The sequence below is a fragment of the Berghia stephanieae genome, chromosome 1 (genome assembly GCF_034508935.2).
Source record: "Berghia stephanieae isolate SIO BIC M18660-M18661 chromosome 1, UCSD_Bste_1.3, whole genome shotgun sequence".
NCBI classification, from domain to species: domain Eukaryota; kingdom Metazoa; phylum Mollusca; class Gastropoda; order Nudibranchia; family Aeolidiidae; genus Berghia; species Berghia stephanieae.
This window is the reverse complement of record NC_088360.1, coordinates 79,095,293-79,117,792: the sequence shown is the minus strand read 5'-3', so window position 1 is coordinate 79,117,792 and position 22,500 is coordinate 79,095,293. Positions and strand designations below refer to the sequence as shown.

At 34.9% G+C, this 22,500-nt stretch overlaps 1 protein-coding gene across 3 annotated transcripts in view; it reads left to right on the top strand.

Moving 5' to 3' along the window:
- Nucleotides 1-14,257, top strand: part of LOC144958234 (aminopeptidase O-like) — a 67,618-nt gene extending 53,361 nt beyond the window's left edge. For 2 of the 3 annotated variants that reach the window (XM_078890083.1, XM_078890072.1), the window contains 4 exons: nt 8,611-8,733; nt 11,635-11,721; nt 13,015-13,208; nt 13,890-14,257. In XM_078890083.1, coding sequence (XP_078746209.1) covers nt 8,611-8,733; nt 11,635-11,721; nt 13,015-13,208; nt 13,890-13,896 — 411 coding nt within the window. In that variant the 3' untranslated portion in view covers nt 13,897-14,257. The remainder of the gene's footprint in view (nt 1-8,610; nt 8,734-11,634; nt 11,722-13,014; nt 13,209-13,889) is intronic. The other variant, XM_078890077.1, reaches the window with a different exon arrangement.
- The last annotated feature ends 8,243 nt before the right edge of the window (nt 14,258-22,500 follow it).

Sequence of the window (22,500 nt, the reverse complement as noted above, 5' to 3'; positions counted from 1 at the left end):
TAGTTTGTTAGAAACTTTTTAAATACTTGATGGCGACGGAGAAGATGTGAGATTGTTAATGATATTATCACAAAATTAAATGAATTCATTTTGACTGCTGCCAAACCTCATCAAGTAGGAACAACAACTCTTAATAACAGGGCCAAAAACAAGTGGATGGTATGACGAGGAGTGTAGGGAAATGGGGAAAGTATTTTAAAAATTGAAAAGCATATTTAAGAAAACAAAAAAATCCATTGGATAAATATAAAATGTCCAAAGCAAGAAATGATTATCGAAAATGTTGCCGAACGAAACGGGCAAGTTAAGTTAAATCAAGGGGTAATCTGATTCAGTTGTGTCGAAGTAATCCAAAGCAACTTGGAATAAAATTAAAAAGAGGGAGAAATTAGTCATGGGCGATTGTGATTTTACTGCGCACTTCCGAATCATAAACAATATTCAATCCCCGCCCGGCTCGGGTGAAAATGAAATGAGCAATTGGGGGAAAAAGTAACGTTGCCCATTTTGATCAAGGGTTGGACGGGGATAAAAACATAAATGAACTAGAATATAGAATTAAAAGCTTGAAGAATAACAAACGTGTGGGGTGGGATTTAATTCTTAATGAATTTATAAAACATGGTGGTAATATTATTCGTCAAGTTTTACTAAAGATATTTAACAATGCATTTAGCAGTGATATTTCCCCCCAACAATGGACAGTCAGTGAAACAGTGAAACCATAAAAGGGGGATATTAATAATCCAGACATCTATCGAGGCATTACTCTGTTAAGTTGTATTGGTAAACAACTGCAGAATTAAATTTAGATCTAGTCTCGTGTCATTTCAGAAAATCAGTTTGAGTTTAGAAAACAAAGGGGAAAAACCGAAAACATGTTTATTATTAGAATTATTCTAAAACAACTCTAAGCCCTTATATTGTGCTTTTATTGACTTAAAGCAAGCCTTTGACAGTGGTGATAGAAGGGTTCTGTGGTGTAAGTTATACAAGAACAAAGTCAGTTGTAAAGTTACAAATAATCTTCAAAATATGTATAGTAAAATAAAACTTTGCATCAAACAGTCAATTGTTGAACCCACTCCAGACACGTGCTATGTTCCTCATGATGAATATTTCTTCACATCAACAATTAGGGTTCTTCGGTGAGCGTCTCTGTCTCTGTTCCTTTTCTCTATGATTTTAAATGACATTAACGAAGCTTTTGGACAGCGTAAAGATATAGGAATAAACATCAACTCGTTGTTAACTGCCCTTTTATTTGCCGACGATATGGTTTTATTCTGTGAAACAAGAACTTGGTTATAACGAGGACTTAATTGTCTAAGTGATTACAGTTGCAAATCGGGTTTGAACGTGAGCACAACAAAAACCAAATGCGTTGCTTTTTAAAGAGGTGGAAAGATCGGGATGATGGACAGGTGGTTTTATAGAGACAAGTTCTTAGAAACAGTAGGGAAATTAAAATAGCTTGGGCTTATGTTCAGTAGCGGTGGAGGATTTACAAAAAGGAATACAGAACCTCGTAGACCTAGGTCGCAGAGCCATGTTTAACTTGAAATATCTGCTCCACCAAAATCAGGAATTATCTCCTTCCACCCAACTGCATCTGTTTAATACTTTAATCTCACCAATACTTAATTATTCCTGTAAAATATGGGGCTATTGTGAGGTGGTAAAAATGGAACAAATGCATTCTTAACATCTAAACTGGGCGTAAATATACACCGTCAGCTTTCGTATATCATGAATTAAAAGTATTTACTTTAATCAACCAGAGATTAATAAGAGTAATTAAATACTGGTTAAACTTTTAAAACTACAAGAAAACAATCCAATCAAGATAGCTTATAATAAATTATTAATACAGCCTGCAGAGCAAAGCTCTTGTACTAACTGGGGAACTTTGCTAAGAGGAACGTTGTGTAAATATGGTTTGGGGTATGTCTGGGTTAATCAATCCGTTGAAAATGAGAACATGTTTTCGTATATTTTCAGTCAACGCCTTAACGATATTATTTTACAAAAACGTATAAGAGGAAATAAGATCCACTAGCGATTTTAGACTCTATAAACATTTGGACATTGAACAATCTGTACTCTATTCGAGATTAAAGAAAAAGTAATTCGATTTGCCATTACAAAAATTAGATTAGCTTCCCATACTTTTATGTGTGAAAGGGGGGGGGGGGGGTGGCAGAGACCAAAATTTGGTTTTCCTTCTAGGCTCTGTCTAAATAGTAACACAATTGAAGATGAATATCACATAATCTGTGAATGCAGACGGTATAATTATTTCAAAGGAAAATATCGGCCTAAATATCTAATTGAAAAGCCTAATATGTACAAGTTAATACATTTTATGAATACTTCCACGTAGGCACTGAATTGAGAAGATTTGGCACTTTTTGTTGAAAAGCATGCATACGTTGGAAATACGACATGCATCTAGCTAGGTTTGAATGCATCAATAAATAAGATTATAACTTGTATTATTTGGATATAACGCTGTTGTCTATTAGCCATGACTGAATCCTATTAATTCATTTTTCAATTCTTTTCTTTTAAAAATCGCTCACTGTGTGTTTGTATAAATGTTTTTTGTAGATCAGCGTGTGTGTGTGTGTGTTTTTTTTGTGTGTTTATATGTGCGTGTAGGCGTGTGTGTGTGTATTTGTGTGGGTTGGTGGAAAAGTGTGAAGGTGAATGGGGGTGAATAGGGGTATGTGTGTGTTCGTTAGTCACTATAATTTGCGTGTGTCTTGAACTTGGCTTACATATGCGTAATATATTAATATTAATGACATGAGTACGCACAGTTCATATTTTTCGCAACTAGTAGCCTAGTGTATGTGTATCATGCGACGATAGATATATTATGATTGGTGATGAATGAGCACAACCGTTGTCATTGCCATTATTACTATTGTCTTTTTGTTGTTTGTCATTGAAGATGATTTTACCATAATGGTGATATCTAATGTTGATTTTCACTGTCACTGTTTATTATCATTATTATTATTATTATTATTATTATTATATTATTATTATTATTATTATTATTATTATTATTATTGATATTATTATATTTTTATTATTATTATTATTATTATTAATTATTTATTATTATTATTATTATTATTATTATTATTATTATTATTATTGATATTATTATTATTATTATTATTATTATTATTACTATTATTAACATAATTGTGTATTGCAACTACAAAGGGACATATCACATAACGCACACAGCAAACACCAATGTAAAAATAAACAAAGAACAATTTCCGTCGTCAATGTTTACGCACCAACAATGGAAAGAGCAGAAAAATTCCCGGAAGAAATATTTTTTTTCACAAAAATCTCAGCAAAACTATTATTAATCTAGGAAATAAAACACTGCTAATAATAGCTGGAGATTTCAACGCTAAAGTTGGCAAACGGATAGAAGGGGAGATTGCCATGGGTCTTATTCGAAGGGTAAACGAAATTATAACAGAGAAAGACTGGTTTTTGCGGAGATAAACAGTTATTTGTCACAAACAGCGCATTTAATCAAGCCAAACGACGTGCATAGGACAGAGGAAAAATAAAGAAACGAGCAGTTATCAACATTTACAACCAATTGACTTTATACTGTGCAGACAAAGACACACAAAATTCATAACAAATGCAAGATCAAATGCTAGCACCTCGATTACAACAAATCATAGACTAGATGGTCTAGTTAAAACAAACTTTGTTATCGAATGGAAAACAACCAAGAAATTACAGCACAATAATTCAAAAACCAAAAAACATATTACACATTTTGCCAACAACTCACAAAGTCGTAAACATACCATCGAAACTTAATACTGAACAAGGCAAGTTAACGAACAACAACACACCAAACGAAGCATGGTCACGTGTACGAAGTGCAATAATAAATACTGCAATTCAAAGCGCTCGGACAACTACAACCAAACGATAAGGCCGTCCGTATGACACCATCATAGCTCAATTATCTAACCAACAAAAAGATTTGCAAATAAGATTACAAAACTCAAAAAAGGGAGAAAGACAGAAACTAACAAATGAACGAAACAAAATATTACATCGCGTAAGACAGTAATCGAAATTAGAAATGAATAGTTGGACAAAGAAGTTGATAATATTAAGCAATGTACAACGCTGTAAGACTAATAAACCAAAGACCATTTGAAAACCCAAAGATAGAGGACGACTCGGGAAAATTAATTATTAACCCCAATGACATTTCGAATGTTCTTTTTGAATTGTATAAAATAAAATTTCAAGACAACAAAACGCCACACAGTAGCTCATTTGAGGGAGATCCCCGACCACTATTTAAACTTATTACACCAAGAAGTGAGAAATGCTTTTAAAAGGGGAGAAGATGGAGTATGCGCTGAACTGCTAAAATATGGACCGCCCTTAATATATATAATGACAGCGAATGGTCAAATTAAGAACTTGGTATTACGACCTAGCAGATTTTCTTCCTATCAATTTGAGTCAACGGGTGATAGAATTAGCCTGCATTTTTTTTTTTTTAAAAGGTTTGCAAGTTACTAGTGTATCAGTCTTTAAAAGTAGTTTTATAATTTTTAGATTTGCCAGTAATTATGTGCTCGATGGCATGGAACATTGTTAATCCCCAACCCTATTTTTCCTTAAAGAATAGATACATTGTTAATGATAATCAAATGTATATTCCGTTTCGGCAAAGATCCAATGAGGCGATGAATTTTGTCACTGTCATGTTCTCACTGTAATCTAAATCTATTGTCTTACTCTTCCTGGCGCTTAAATATCAATGTTGTGTTGTTTTTTTACAAGCACCATCAAACCTTTAAAAACAAAACAAAACGAACAAAACATCCCCCCCCCCAAAAAAAAAAACAAAGAAAAAACAAACAAAAAAACAAAAAAACAAAAACAAAACAAACAACAACCCACTACCAAACATACAAACAAAATCATTTTGTTTAATGATTGGCGTCATAAGAACATATTACATCATCACAATATCATTTTGGTTTATATCGTTTCATGTCATATCGTATATATATTAATATATAATTTTGTATATCATCTGTTAGGAGTTGCGTGATATCATCTCTGATCATATTGTCTTTTAGGATTGGTGTAATAGTTACTGTAATAATTACTGTATCATATTTCATGATTTTTCTTTAGTTTAAATGTGATAAATGTTTTATTTATCCGATAAGAACATATAGAAAGAAAGAAAATCAAACAAACAAAAATATAACTTAAAAAGTACAGTTATCCTATTAATAAAACAAGTAATTTCATGAGTTGTTTTAACGAGTTTGATGTTTCATTTCAGTGCTTTTAAAAATTGTTATACTCGTAGTCGTTATCCACTCAAAAACTTCTATTATCACATCCTTTTATTATAACTGTAAATCTATGCTGATTGTCGGATGCTATTAGATATTGAGATAATATGGAGTAACATTAGCTTGGTTAAATTGTGATCAAAGACATATTATTGTGATTTGCATGCCAATTTATCAAGGGATTTGATGTTCTGGACAAGGCCTCCCCAAGCCTTCCAATAATATTTTCGATCGAACGAGCCTCATACTTAGATATACTGTCCCAGCCCCCACGCTCTCTCCCCGTGTGCCATTTCTTCATTTTCTCTATCTCGTTTTCTTATCCCTAATTTCTCTCTCTTTTTTATTCTCTCCTCATGGAATGGCTACTGATGCAATAATATACAAAGATTTATTTTTAGGCAATTGCCAATATAACTCATACAAGAATATAGTATTTCCAATCAATAAATCAAGTACGTAAAATCAAAACAAACAACAACAACAACCTAATTATTATTATTATTATTATTATTATTATTATTATTATTATTATTATTATTGTTATTATTATTATTATTATTATTATATTATTATTATTATTATTATTATTATTATTATTATTATTATTATTATTATTATTATTATATTATTAATAATAATAATAATCTAAAGATTTAATTAATAGATTGTATTATAAATTAATTAATATATACTCCGGTTTCAATCAGACGGTCATTTTAATAGACTGATATTTGAAGATCGAGTTTTCTGGCCAATTTTTAAATATGTGTGGGATTTTTCCAGAGTACGGCAGTAGACGTCTATATTGAAAATTGCGTGAAATCAAAATTGAAATTTTGTTCTACACACACTCACACACGCGCAAACACGTGCAAGCACACACACACACACACACACACACACACACGCAATCACTCACTTACATACATACATGCGCGCGCACTCGCTCACTTCTCATTGAATAAGTAAGTATTCAGCATTATCTAAATCGTACTTTAAAAGTACCTTCATTATCTCCATTCTCATCTTTACAATCACACCACACATATAGATACGTTGTAGATAGAGGGAAAATTTCACGTTTACACCCATAACCTCTTTATGCGAGTTTTGGTGATAATGGTATTGAAAATCAGCAAATTTTTCTTTTTATTATATATTTTAAAAAAATCATATTTATTGATTTATTGGTTGATTGATTGATTGATTGATTTATTTTAGATTTTCACACACTGCCATTTTTCAGATATTTCGGTTTTTATTTCAGAGTTTAGTTCGATGTTGTAAGAGCATACCATTTTTAGTGAGATTTCATTTTTTCTTCTCTTTTTTTTGCATATATTTGTACTTAGATATAATAATATGTAACTCCACTTCTCATCTTTCAGTTACAAACACGTTCGCGCTTACCTGCGCGCGTGCGCACACATACACACAAACGTGCACGCGCACACACATACAGAAACTAGCATTTACACTCACGCCATCACTCTCTCTCTCTCTCTCTCTCTCTCTCTCTCTCTCTCTCTCTCTCTCTCTCTCTCACACACACACATACACATACGTATCATTGACGGGCCTTCTTTAATTTCCCCGACATTCTTTTGTTTGCATATGTTAAGATTGTTGAAGCTTATTTTGCATTCTTTATAAATTTCGTTTTATAGAAACACGTATAAACATTTATGTAGAGCATTTTCCATGGATTTACCACGGCATTGTGTTTCACAATGTATTCTTTTCCCCCTTAAAGTTAAAGGCCATATGGAATCATATTTCCATTTCATACAGTATACAGTTGCCTGTTGGGCGTCCTTTTGTGCTTGCACTCGTACAATATCCATCACTGTTTATGGCCAGGTATTCATCCATACCTGAGTCGAGTGGATTAATGTGCGTAAATTGCATTACCCAAAGACACAACGTGACCTGGATTTTCCACTGTCACCCATCCTGTCACTAACATTGTTTGAGTTTATCGACAAGACGAGACACCTACCGCTGAGCCACACGGATTTTATTGATGCTATGCATTTAGGTAGAATACTCGCAATGTTCACCAATCGGATATAAAGTACCAAGACACAAAAATATGTATAACCTTAATTAAACGTTTATATCCTGATGGCAGGCATCTATCAAAATCGGAAACTCTACAGGAAATTCCATTCCTATTAAGAAAGGAGTCCGTCAAGGGTGTGTTGCCTCACCAGATCTGTTTAATCTATACCAAGAAACAATCATGAGGGGCATAAATAATATGGAGGGAATAAAAGTAGGAGGTCACAACATAAATAATATAAGATACGCAGACGATACGGTACTCATTGCAACATCAGAAATCCAACTTCAAAAGATTGTTGACAAAGTGGTAGTAGATAGTGAAGCCAAGGGAATGGAAGTGAATATCACCAAAACAGAATGCATGGTAATACAGAAAAACCCCGAAAACAACAACACCTGCAATATAACGATTCACGGCGAGCAACTTACCAACGTAGAAAGTTTTAAATACCTAGGTTCAATAGTGACAACAGATGGAAGATGTAACCGAGACATACGAGCAAGAATAACTCAAGCCAAACAGGCCTTCATGGACCTGGGAAACATTTTGAAAAACAAACAGATGTCGTTCGGGATTAGATTCCGAGTCTTGAAGTGCTACGTGTGGCCAATCTTGTTCTACGGATGCGAAAGCTGGACTACAAATGCAGAAACACAAAAGAACATTGAAGCTTTTGAAATGTGGTGCTTGAGAAGGATGCAGAGAATATCGTATACCGCACACAAAACGAACGAAGAAGTGCTAAAACAAACATACCAACAAAGGAAACTAATGCCCTTAATAGTGGATCGACAACTATCCTTTTTCGGACACATAGTAAGGAAAGATAAGAATGAATACCTGGCAAGTTGTGGAAAAATACCTGGTAAACGCGCCCGGGGGAGACAAAGAAAAACACTCATAGACCAACTGAAGGGCTTCACCAACCTAACAATCCAAGAGCTGTTTGAAAAAGCAAGAGACAGGGAGGAATGGAGAGAGATAATTCATGCAGTATCCGAAGCCTGGACCAGGCATGGAACCTAGAAGAAGAAGAATCCTGATGGATATAATTTAGTGAGTACTAATTATTAAAATGGTTGTCTAATAAAAACAATAACAAAGAGCTAAGTGACGTCAATTACGCTCCATCTACACATGCGTTTACTGTTTGTCATTTTCCAGTTTTTGCCCGATCAAGTTGTACTATTATTGGGTTTATTACTGGACAGCCCGGATATCCGGATATCACGACAGGTCATGAGGAACTTGAAGGACAGATACTTTATCGATCAGGCCAATGCCGAGGTAAGTCAAACGACTGTGCCGCTTTTCTGTTACAAAACACCATTTTTTCATTTCGACCCAGCAAACGTTTGCTTCATTTTATGGATATTGATATTTTATGAGGGTCATTCGGATACTATTATGATTTCATGAAGTTTCAAGACTTTTTGAAAAGTTGGGAGTTATCCAAATCTATCGATTAATGGTGTGAAAATGGGAAAAAATAGGTTTTGTTGTTTGCAACTGTTTGCAACTGTCAATCTGAAGCGATCCTGAAAGATTACAGGACAACTTTACATTGACAAAAATATTTAATATTTTTGGCCCGAGATATTTTTTTCTAAAAATATCGATAAATTGAGATGTCCGCATCTTGTCAATAATTCTTAAACACGAGAATGTCTTTAATTTAAGCTGTTTTTGCCACGTTGGATCATATTATTAATTTATTTTATATTTGAATTTAAAAAACAACATTCTATCCCAATTTGAAAAAAAAAAGATAATTCGGCATTGTGTAGCAGTGTGCCTTTAATAATCAGGTGTGTCTGTAAGATTATATGGGATGATTTGAGGATATCGTGCTGTCGTATTTTAATGCCATTAAGTTGGCAAAGCTAAAATGGCGGAATTTAGCATTTTCAGTACCGTGAAATAGATTTGTATATTATCATAATGCCACCAAAATATCATAGAATTCTTTGTTCATACATTCAGAGATTACTAATAAATGTGTTTTGCTTGGGACTGCAAAATGAAAACAAAAAATCGAGAAAAGAATCGAAAGAATTGAAAGTTCGCGGGTTAGTCAGCCAGCCTCGTTGTGACCTCTCTCTCTCTCTCTCTCTCTCTCTCTCTCTCTCTCCTCTCTCTCTCTCTCTCTCTCTCTCTCTCCTCTCTTTCTCTCTCCCTCTCTCTCCCTCCCTCTCTCTCTCTCCCTCGCTCTCTCTACCTATCTCTCTCTCTATCTCTCTCTCTCTCTCTCTCTCTCTCTCTCTCTCTCTCTCTCTCTCTCTCTCTCTCTCTCTGCCAGGCGGAGCATGTTGTGTCAATGACATCACAAGTTTTGCTCTCTGACACAACTCCTTACATACCCTATATGTCTCATCGTTATGAATAAAGTTCCCCAAATAATCGTCAAGGCTGCAGACAATCCATTCAAGACTTACAAACATTTTGGTTAGCCCTGATGTTCCAATAATGAGAACATATGTCTGGATTAGAGAGAATGGCTGTCCATTGATGTAATTAGCCATATCCGCTAGTCTTTCCGGATTTTATTCCTTCAGATTACCATTTATCACTTTAAACAAAATCGCTTACAAAAAAAAAATAATAAAATAAAAAAACAAAACAAAACAAAACAAGACAAAGAAATAAATAAAAAAATAAAAAAATAATAATAAAACCCCCCAAAAAACCCCATGCCTTTTGGGAGGTCTATTTGAAAAAAAAAGTTTGATGATAATTTTTTTAGAGGTTTGATGTTTTCCCCTTTACATCGATTGAAAAAAAAATGTATTGATTCTCACCGGAATTATATATTGTGATAAGTTGTCAGTGTCATGGTCTAATTGTGTGCTTAAGAGCTATCTCGACTCCATTCATAAAATAAAAATGTTGAATAATATAAGGCCCCCAGAATTTACTAGTTACTTTTTGAAAATAAAGAACAAATGACGAATTGATTTAAGATGTTGAGAATATAGAAAGATGAAATTTAATGAGACGAATGTTCTTATAAATAAATAATGATCACAGAGTTACAAATGATAAGATGGCAATATTACATAACTTTTGGATCTTGAGGACAAGGTGTGTAGACTCGTGAGGTCCTCCTCCCAGGCAGAGGATATTTTTGTTGACGTCCGGTTATGACACTCCTGACAGGTGCTGGCAAAGGTAAACGGTTAAGTTCCGGCGTGTTGATATTAGAATCAAATACTGGAGTTTTTGACCAAGTCCCAATAACAAGATAAAAATTTTTAAAATATAAATTATATGAGGAGTGGAGTGGTCTAGCCGTGAGGCCATATGTTATTGAGAGCAGCGAGTGAGGAAGATTAAATCGATCAGCCTTTATAATAAGTGGCTACGTGACAGTAGGGAGAATGAAAATATTCACTAATTTGAAATGAATTCAAAGAGAAGGCTATTAAAGGAATGATAAACTCATATTAGAAGGTAACGTTTTTCTAAGCCTACCGAAATATAACTGGAGTGAAATGAACTCCGTTCTTACTAAATTAAAACTTAAATAAAACAGATGTGAATCATCGTTAATGTGACAGTCATAATAGTAATATTAGCCATTGATGCTTTACTTTTACAACACCCTTAGCACTTTGATGGCATTTTTAATGTTTAGATCCTTGCCCAATTTGCCATCATGAAGTGTCCATGTTAGATTAGACGTTATTTCTGTACATGCTTTATAATTTTGTATATTATTTATCTATTCTTTAAAAAAATAGTGTTGGGGGTTCCCTACATCCCATGTTAATTATTTTGCCTACGAGAACAGGACTACTGGCGACTCGAAAATTTTAAAACTATTTGTTACAGGTGATAAACGCGTAACTTGCAAACCCTTTCTAAAAAATTAAGAGTAATTGTATTTTCCGTCGACTCACATAATTATTTATAAACTCTGCTAGAGCAAAATTATCGGTCATTTTATGTTGGGAATCGCCATCTGGTCGCCCTGTTGCCAGATTCATTTGCGTGCACCTACAGACTTTATTACCGGACCGATTTTGAACATTGACTCAAAAGATTTGTCTCGTTTTATGATAATTTTCACAGTACAGTGGTATAAAAGTCAAAATGTTTGTTCGTCATAGCCTTTATTCCCCCCCCCCCCCTCACATATTTAGGGTTTTCCACTTTTCTATTAAACAATTTTACCGCCATGTTTTACAGGTACAGCACGCGTGGTGTGAACTAGTCATTCAACAGCGATGTGCACCATTTTACGAGGATGTCGAGCGGTTTCTTCTTCAACACAGGGTAAATCGATTCCTTATCATAAATTATTAAGTCTTCTATGACGAGATTGAATTCATTTCACATCATCTGGGCGGGGTCTTTGGACCTTTTATGGTGGGCGGGAAAGTCACTTTTGCTGTGTCTTCTATCTCCATTATTATTTCCTTTTCAGTTTTGCTTTCTGTCCTTGTGTTTGGATGAGGATTACTTGGGGTTGTGTCCCGACCTTGGGCAGAGTCCTTGCCTCAGAAGGAAACATTCAAAAGTATAAGATTGATTTTGGGAGACGATGTTTTTTTCCTTTTACATCATCTCTATTCTTTTTGATATTATAGCTTTATTTTTAAAAAAAAAAGATATTTGTAAACATTTGAATGTATTCCGCATAGTTGGATCCTTTGTGTCTGGACAAGACTTTTAGGTGAGCTCAGACTTAGAGCTTTGACAGAAGGCAATTTGAATCTACTTGTATTCCTTATTTGAACCTGTCTCCTTTGTCTTACCTTTTTCTTGAGTACTTGTAATGTTGTGGATCGAGAATTTATTTTACTGTCCCATTTTCTTCCATTTTACTGGCGTTGAAATGACCTAAATGTGTCACCAAACAAAAACAACAAACATATTTCACATCATAATTTCTTCCATTATTTTTTCTACACACACGTACGCACACACACACACACGTACGCACATTCGTACACACACACACACACACACACACACATCCACACGCACGCGCGCACTCATGCATTTCCATGTCAAGGATGCATATTACATTTATTTTTTATGAAACAAATTGTTTAAATTTGAATAAATTTTAACTGTCTTAAAGGATTTCGAACAGTCGAAATGTTAGTAGTTCTGGATATGGTGAACTAATTGTATTACTGTTTGTGGAAATGATGATGTGGGTGCTGTAGTGCGGCTATGTGGTTGTGGTATGACATTCGCTTCAGACGTAAGGTTCATGGTTCGAGTCCCGCTCTGATCAGCGCATAATTGAGTCCTTGGAAACTTTACTCACATTCTCTCACCCTGCTCAGGTGTAATATGAGTACCTGGCCGTTAACAACGTTGTCTTTATCGAATTCTGTTTTTTTCTTGGGGGGGGGGGGGGGGGGATAAAATTGCCTTATAGGCGCCATGTCTCTTCCTTCATGTTAAGTGTTGCTTTTGGCTAGGAACCTCCTGTAAAGCGCTTTGAGCACGTTTAGTGGATATTGCGCTCTTTAAAGTTTCTGTTTTAATTGATATTGTAATGATAGTGTTTGTAATATAATATGTCAGCATCGTCAAAACCAACTTGCTTTGCAGGCCATGGGTTTGTACCTCTACGGAGAGTTGATGATATCCGAGATTGCCTCTCTGCAGGCGATAGGTCACAAGTGTTACCAACACAACTCTCTGTCCATGCCACGAGCGGTGCGTAAGGAGCTACGGGAAATCCTTGGACTGGAAAATGAAGCAAATCTTAAGGCAGTGAATACTGAGGAGGATAAAAAAGAAAGGTGAGCGAAAGAAAAAAAAATAGGAGGACGGATAATGATGGCTTGTTCTGGTGGCTCATCTAAGTTGAAGGGAGTTACCAGTGAGCCTGCCCACTGTTACTTTTGTTTCAGGATTTTGATTTAAAGACTAAGGTCTAAATGAGTATTTTATAAAGTTGTTTTTGTCTGTGTGTGTGTGTGTGTGTGTGTGTGGAGAGAGAGAGAGAGAGAGAGAGAGAGAGAGAGAAAGAAAGAGAGAGAGAGAGAGAGAAAGAAAGAGAGAGAGAGAGAGAGAGAGAGAGAGAGAGAGAGAGAGCGCATCCTATTGTGTTCATATCTTATTAAAAGTAAATGATAAACCATCAATACTTTTCTTTACCTTGAATTCCGTCCCATTTAGAGGCTCCAGGAAATGAATCTCTACACCCCCCCCCCCCTCCAACCCATTCCTTCTCACTTTATAGATAGCACGGGAAAAAGGATTAAAATTGAGGCTTAACACACCAATGTTCCATAACCTGGGCAGTAGATTGAGATATTGTAAGACTAATTTTTCACCATGCCGTGATCGACAAAAGTATTTTTATAGAAAAATCACACGATAAAAGGCTGGATGTGCTTTTTAGAGTTATTTTAACGTCCTTATCAATTATTTAAAAGGCTGTTCTTACGTTTTATAGCCCGCATGATTAAAACTTTCAGGTCATAGGAACAAGAATTGCAGCGCTCAGACATGGATTCGAAATTGTAAACTCTCGATCCAAAGGCAAGTGTTTTATTATTACGCCATCAGATCGACCAATGAAAATGATTCTTCTCATTTTTAAACAGAAAACAGCTCACATCATCTCAAACATCAAAACGTCAACCATTTTCACTAGATAGTCTAGTTGAGGTTAATAAAAATTCATTTTTCAGACATAATTAGATACGTTTTTAAAAGTCTTTTTATACGTTCCACAGGTAATCAGTTCCCATCCAATCATTTTCAAACCACAGGAGTCTTTCTAAGATTGATTATGCTTTGTTCTTGAATATGTTGATATGAATAAAATTTATGATAAATTCTATCAAATAGTTTATTGTTGTTTTATCAAGATGTCGGGATTTGATTCTCATTTAACTCACTCAACCCTAACACCGACTATATCCGTAGTTTACCCCGGTTACTTTTAGCCCATGCTTATTTATTACATATTTTTTTCTGAGACAAATTTTGGCGAATTATTAAAGCTAATGTTTTTAGTTTTTACATGTTAATGGTAGTTGAATAAAACTATCTATGCACATGTTCATTTTTATTACATTTTTTCCAATTTTGAAAAGTAACAAATACCTCTAGGATTGAGTGAGTTAAAGACTCAATAATTTTTTAAAGCGAAGAAGACCTACATTGTTTTCCTCGACTATGTTTCATTTAATCCATTTGCAAGCATATTAATTAAAATTCCTTTTAATCATTCCAGAGGGGAGATTGGTCTTTTGGCAAATTGAGCTAGGGCGAGGTGACTTGCTCAAGGCCACACAGCGCATCGGGTATTCGAATTCAGTACCTTTCGGGTACGAAGCTATGACCGTGCCACTGAGCCACGCTGCCCCATGAAAACAAATTTTAATTCCATACATTATGATATGTACGTTGGGCGTCCTTTTTGTACTAGCACTCTAGTACTAACAATGTCTGTCGCTTTCAATAACTAGGTAATGAGTCACACCGGAGTCAAGTGGGGTAATTTATGTAAAGTGCCTTACTGAAGGACAACCCGTGCGGGATTAGAGTTATGATATCACTGTCACGCTCAACATCGTTTGACAATGTGACAAGTATCAAAGAACAACGGACGCTTAAATATTTCTTGACTTGATTCAGATGCAGACGAATGGCTGGCTGTAGAAAGTGTGCGTTTTGGCAAAATGATTGCCAGTTCTACCTGCCTAAATACCGTAACCAAACCAAAAACATAAAAGGTCTATGATCTGTTCAATGTTCAATCTTCGTGGCAACTGGTCGCTCAAAAAAAATTAAAAAAAGAAAAGAAAAAAGAACAACACTAAATTGGCATCCATCTAATTTATTTTATTTTAATCTATTCTATAGATAGAATGAAGTTGACGTCACTCGGGTCTTTGTTATTGTTTTTTGCCATCCGCGTTTATGAGTAATTCTCACTTAACTGTATTAACCAGACTATAATCGTTCATGGTTACTCACAGTTTTGTGTGTTGATCCGCTATACTTCCGGTCTGCAATGTTGCGAGCTTCTTAGCCAAGCGCATACTATTTATAGTTTCATCATGGATGTCGTCATTATTACTACACATGGATATATTATTGCTCTTCCTATCTCTACTTATTTTCCTCGTATAAATTACAAATTAATATCCCTCGCTTTTTCCTTGAGGTGCTAGAAAAGTGCGGGTCAATAATAATTTTACTGTCCTATCAACATTCCTTTCCAACAGCGCCGAAATAAGTTTGACTTGACGCAAAGGATTGCAAGTGACCTAAAAATTATTTCGCTAGTCCACTGTACTTGCTTACTGGCATAATAGTGCCTGATTAGTCTCGCTTGTGCACAACGTTGAGTCCTTGGAAAATAAACAACTCTTTACTTATATTCTCTCGCGCATTTAGGCCCACAAGCACCTAACATTTATGTCTCTGTCAGAAAAAAAAAACGTTGTATCATACACGTCCTAAGTGGTAAGTGTTGCAGTTGGCTTGGGGACCTCTTGTAAAACGTTTTGAGCAATATATATATATTGCTCAAAACGTTTTACAAGAGGTCCCCAAGCCAACTGCATATTGCTCAAAACGTTTTACAAGAGGTCCCCAAGCCAACTGCAACACTTACCACTTAGGACGTGTATGATACAACGTTTTTTTTTTTCTGACAGAGACATAAATGTTAGGTGCTTGTGGGCCTAAATGCGCGAGAGAATATAAGTAAAGAGTTGTTTATTTTCCAAGGACTCAACGTTGTGCACAAGCGAGACTAATCAGGCACTATTATGCCAGTAAGCAAGTATCATGCAACAAGCCGCTTATTAAGCAATTCATTTTACTGTTCACTAAACACACTCAAAGCGCTTTACAAGGGGTCCCTGGCCAGCAGCAAGACTTAAAATGTAGAACGAGACATGACGCCTGTTATGCGGTATTACAATATTTTCCCGATAGATACAACGGCCAAGTGCTCATTTTTAAAGTGGCCACGGTGAGAAAACGCAAGTAAAGAGCCTTTTCCAAGGACTCAACTATGCGCCGCTCAGAGCTGGCTCCAACCCAGGATTCTCTGACCACAAGACCACAGAGCCGAAGTATCGGATATTGCTTGAGCGCCAGTCGAAAAATAAAAACGATGCCTGATAGGTTATATTGAACCCTTAAGAGGGGAGTTAATCTGTTTGATTTTGGGTCTGGTAATTTCGTGAAAGTGCGCAATATTACTGTGCATATAAACGGTATCATGCTCAAGGCAGTAAACATAGTTCCAAAATCGTGATATTTTCTTTGAGAAAGTGGTCACAGCAACTGAAGACAACTGCCTAGTTTTAAAGAATCTGAATCTTATATGGACTGCCTTACTCTAAAAAAAATATTCAACTCGTCCTTCAAATATCGATAGATATCTAGATTTAAACGGCCTCATCTTGGCAAAAACTCATTCATTTTAAGTGTAAAATGTAGAAAATTAAATTTATTTTACACAAGAGTTTGTTTTCAATACCTATAATAAATATGCCATTCATATAAATCTAAGTATCAAACTATGGAGCGAGCACTGGTGTGAGAAAAAAGGTTTGAAATAGTGTGTATGGAACACTGCACTGCCAGGCAAAGCAAGAAAGAAAAATACAAGAAAACAAAACCATCCCCAAAAATTTATCTTCACTTTCTCGAATGGGATCGAACCCTAGATCTTCCAATTCGGATTCTATCCACAGTTATGTTGATGAAGACAGATTTTTGGGATGGTTTTTTTTTCTTGTATCTTTCTTTCTTGCTTTTTCTGGCACTGTTTCATAACACTTTTTCATATCTTTATATAAACCTATTCTTTTGTTTTAATCCACTAGAACTAAGATTATTACCTACAGTGTTTTCCTTAATTAGATTGTCAACATTCAACTATTCCGATCAGCTGGGTGGGGTCTTCGACCTCCCATGGTGGCCAGGAGGTGACACTGTGTCTTCTATCCCCTATACTACGTATATGTTTTCCGAGTTGTTTTCTGTTTTTGTCTTAGAATGGGGTTTCTTGGTTTTGTCCTTACCCTTGCCGGAGTCCTTGACTGGAAGAAAAACAGTGAAATGTATATTTATAGTTTTGGGAGATGATATTTTTCCCCCTGTAAATCATCTCTATTTATTGTTGCATTTTTTTTGGTTTTAAATATATAGAGGATTGTAAACATCTGAGCGTATTTCTCTTAATAGGGACATGTGCTTGCATCTGAAAGAGACTAAGTACACTGATATTGTGTTCTTAGTATCTACATCTGTTCCCTATGTGAACCATTCCCATTTGTCTTTCTTTTTCTCGTTAAAACTTTTTTTCACTTTCCCATTTTCTTCCTTTTTACTGGCGCTGAAATGATCTAAATATGTAGCAAACCCTTAAAAAAAAAAAAGAAAAAAAAAGAACAAAAAAATAAAAAATAAATAAAAAATAAAAACTAAGACAAAACAGAAAATACAGATGAGAGGAAAAAGGGAGAGAAAAAATGCTAGTCACAGAACGTCGATTAGAGAAATTGTAAAGAGGAGAAGTACATCAGTTTTAAACCTTCGTTTTACGAGGGTTCAGGCACGTCTGGATCTGAGACGATTAAACACGAAATTATAATGACTCGAGCCTCGTTAATATCGGCCCTTTTATAAAAACTTGAGCTTGTATATAGCGCATTATCCACTAAACGTGCTCAAGGCGCCTTACAAAGGCCCCTAACCAACAGCAACACGGAAGATATAGAACGAGACATGACGCCTGTTAGGCGATATTTCAATTTTTTTCCAACAGGGACAACGGTGTTAACGGCCAGGTACTCATTTTACATCTGAGTACGGTGAGAGAATGTGAGTAAAGAGTAAAGAGCCTTTTCCAAGGACTCAACTATGCGCCGAGCGAAGCTCGAACTCAGGACCTTTGGAAGCGAGTGTCATAGCCGCACTACAACCTATATAACATGAGTAATAACTAATGACAATAGCAAGAAAAAAACAACAGCAAAAAAAAAAAAATACAAAACAAAAACAAAACACAATAAAGAAGGAAAAGAAAGAAAAAGAACAAACAAAAAAAAGATATAAAATTAAGACAAACCAGAATTGACACATTTCATTGAAAACAATTATGAAGAATGGTCTCCACTCATTATCCTGCCACAATCACGAACAAATTATTGTAAACGAAAATTACTGAAAATACTTTATCAATACGTCTTACATTGTGATGGGCAAGTTCACAGAAGAAACAAAATCATTCCAGAAAACGAAGCCGGGACAGCAACATCGTCAAATAGGGGGCACCGCGTAGAGCCAGGGTCTGAGAACATTACCAGATACTATTAACTGTAGTATTTGAAGACCTTGGACCGTGAAACTGAAAAGCATTAACTATTGAAAACGTTTAAAAGCTAGAGCAAACGTTTGCCAATACTGTATTACTCCCCAACAGATTTTGTGAAAGCATGTTATTGGCTTAATGAGAAGCAAAAGACATTTTTTTAATCAGACACCCCTTAAAAGCTTCCCTTAAAAGCTTCCCAATCGGGCTGGATTAGGTTTGATGGTGATTGCATCGTTTTTAATGTTAATGCTGCACTGTCATTTTTATGTAATAAAACGCAATAGGTTAAGAAAGAACCACTAAAATGCAAGTAGGAATTGAGTTTATCATTTTTAAAAATTATGATGACTCTATCTTTTTGTCTTTTATCAAGTGAATTTATTTCCGCGAACGAAACATAAATTAATGGTATTAGCAGATACGTTTTCAACAACTAGAGCATACTAATTTAACACAATCTCAAGAGGTATCGATGAATGCGATTCCTGACGTGCTGGATATTGCTTTAAATATACATAAAGTTTCGGTCATGTTGCATAGGGTTATGTATTCAGTAAAGAATAGTGGTTTATCCGATTGTATAGGGGTATTTTAATAGTGCAAATTCCGTTACACGAGAGTAACTGGTTATTAAGCGAAGTGGGTTATAAGGCAGTTACTACTGTATTTCAACCGTCCGTTTGGGGATCTGATTGTCTTAATTGAACAGAAAATTTGGAATGGCCAGGAGGCATATTCACCCATTTTTTCCCTTATCATTATCATTCTTAAAACTTTCTAAAATAAAATCAGACAACAATGGAGAAATCGCCTTCCGTGAGTTGTCTTTTTGTCTTCAGGACAACACCATCGCATTTTGATAAAATAAATTGATCTCACTAATGGTCATTCTATATACAATTCGGCAACTTAGATCTTTATAAAGCAAACATTTATAGGTTCTTAAACAAAACTCGAACCTTTCGGCGATTGGTCTTTTCGAAATTTGGACCACTGGTTTGGAACTCTCAATCTCTGTCAGCCTAGCAATCGAACTCCATATTTTCAAATCATTGCTATCTTAAACATTTTTTTTTAAATTAAAAAAATATGCAATGTGATTGCTGGTTGTTGCTTTATTTAAAAAAAATATGTAGTTCATCCAATGGCTTGCGCGGGTCTCTCTCGATTGGACTTTAGAATGTGCTGTGGGTAGTTAAATATGGTCGTTAACTATGTAATGTACAATTAGGCCATCTGTTTATGTGATTTGAAGTCTTAACGGAAAACGGTATATACAAGTACAACTTATTAGCAACAGAAAGTGATGACCTTTTTTCGCCCCCAAAATGGCCACATACCTTCAACTTGCACCGTGTGATAAAAACAACCGAGATTAAGAAAATAACATCAAAACCCAACAAAACAACAATAACAAGAGCAACAAGATGTTTGACGGAGTGCACAAAGCAGAACATTTTCATATGACACCGCTATTCTATCCCTCTACTGTCTTTTTATTTGTCGAATATTGGGTTTGAAAATTATCTATGTAAAATACATCGAGTCTCAATGTCATCGCCCCCACATATAACACTGTTTTTCTTTGTACTGATAAAGAGTAATGCTGGAACTTTCGTGACAAGGTGTAAACGTGTTATCAAATACTTATTGGTTACAGTATCGCAGAATGGCACCTTCTTGTGATATGTATGACGTCAGAGATCCATGTGTGACTTCTACATCATTGTCTTTGGTGATTTATAATTACTTATTAGTCATTACAGCGAAACAAAAAAAAAAAGGATCTCGACTATTTAAAAAGTTGGGATTTATATCTTTAGGTTCTTTGATATGGTTGGTTTTGTTTTGTTTTGTATGCTTTATTTTATTTGGGTGTTAGTGTTATTTATGAATATTTTAAACCGGAGATGTATCTGATAATCCTATCTCCGTCGTCTCATCTTGCAGATTTCATAAAAAGTTAGTGATAATCTTCATCTATCGATCTATGAATGACTTAAAATCAGCAGATTGGGTATAAATATGATATGTCTTTTGTAAGAAGTTTAAATAATTGAGGGGTTCGTTTATCTAATGTTGGCATCAATAACCGGGTTCTTCGTCCTGTAACCAGACAACAAATGAAGAGACCACGAGATTTCAAGAATTCTCAACCCTGGTTTTAATATTAGGTACATGTGGAACGTTTAGCAGGCGACACAACATGCATGGAATGGAAATTTGGTCCAATGTAATCTGGAAGAAAATTGCTAAAGCTTTGAGAAACGAACTGTGCACGACGATTCTTGGAAATGCATCATATATATATATATATATATATATATATATATATATATATATATATATATATATATATATATATTTACATATATATTCTTGTTAATTAACTTTAAACCGGAAACACTTCAAGAAACAACAACAGTCAACAAAACAACTCAGTCCTGACGATGGCAAATTAAGCCTGTAACATTAATGTAGACTGTCTCAAACATTGTGGTAAATATTTTAAAAAATAATAATTCGCTCCATTACTACATGTCGAGCACTTTTCGTACCATATTTGTATCAAACACGATTCTATATACATATATTTTACACCCATTATATCATTTGTACATAAAATAAGATTCCTTTCAAAGGGATAATTTCCATTCGTGTGGAAACATGAAAGAATATTTGCCATTCTCATTCCAGAATTCGTACATGGAATATTTTTTTCAGGTAACTCCCGTACTGTGGAAAAACTGAATTTAAGTTTTAGAGTTTTGTCAAGATGAAGGTCATTTAAATCGGTCGATATTTGAAAAACGAGTTTTCTGGCCCAAATTTTAGAAAAAGATTTTCCAAAGTGCGGCAGTTAACAGGTTAAAGAAACATGCTCTGGAACCAAATATTACATTTTACATGAGACAGGTCTAAAAATGATGCATCAGAATTAATTATGTTTTATTCTTCTGGTAATTCATGCATATCTGAATATTTTATCGGCATTCTCAATGCCAGTTTCTTAAACGGCCATTTGGGTGCATCTTTCGTCTGTATCTAATTTGCTCTTCTATGAAAGTCATGATCATTATTTTATTGAGATGCCTTATAAGTCTTAAGCATTTCATTTTTATTGGCAAAGCACTCCATGCACGGCATCTTAGTTTGATGATCTTATTAATATTAAAATGAATTGACCAGTAGAAGGCAATTTAACCAAGTTAGTTAATTGAGGAAACTCCTTATTTTATAGTGAATGTGACCAGTTTAGATTCATGCCACTTTATAAATCAATTGTTTAATTCTTAGGAAATTATAACATTAACTATCTATCAATTGACAACTTTTCAGCACAATTACTTTGTTCATCACTATTATACCGTTTTCATGTAAAATGTAAGCTAACTGACATTGGTTTTAGAGCTATTTATTTTTTTAAAAAGTATTCCATTAGGGCAACAAAACATATTGCATGGGAATGTATACTGAAACATTGAACTGATAATAACAAATTCTTGCTACCATTTGAATAGATCGCTAGTTTTCGAAGGACGTTTATCCGAATCGAACAGCTCCAAATAACCAATCATTTCTGGGTGGACAAAGGCAGAGGGATTGAGGGGGAAATGTGTTGTAAAGCTTTCATGATTTTATCGAACTTTAACTAGATTCAAAGAAAGATGTGAATAACTTCACAAAATAACTGTTACAGTCAAAGGTATACAGAATGGAGGAGACCTCATGATAATTCA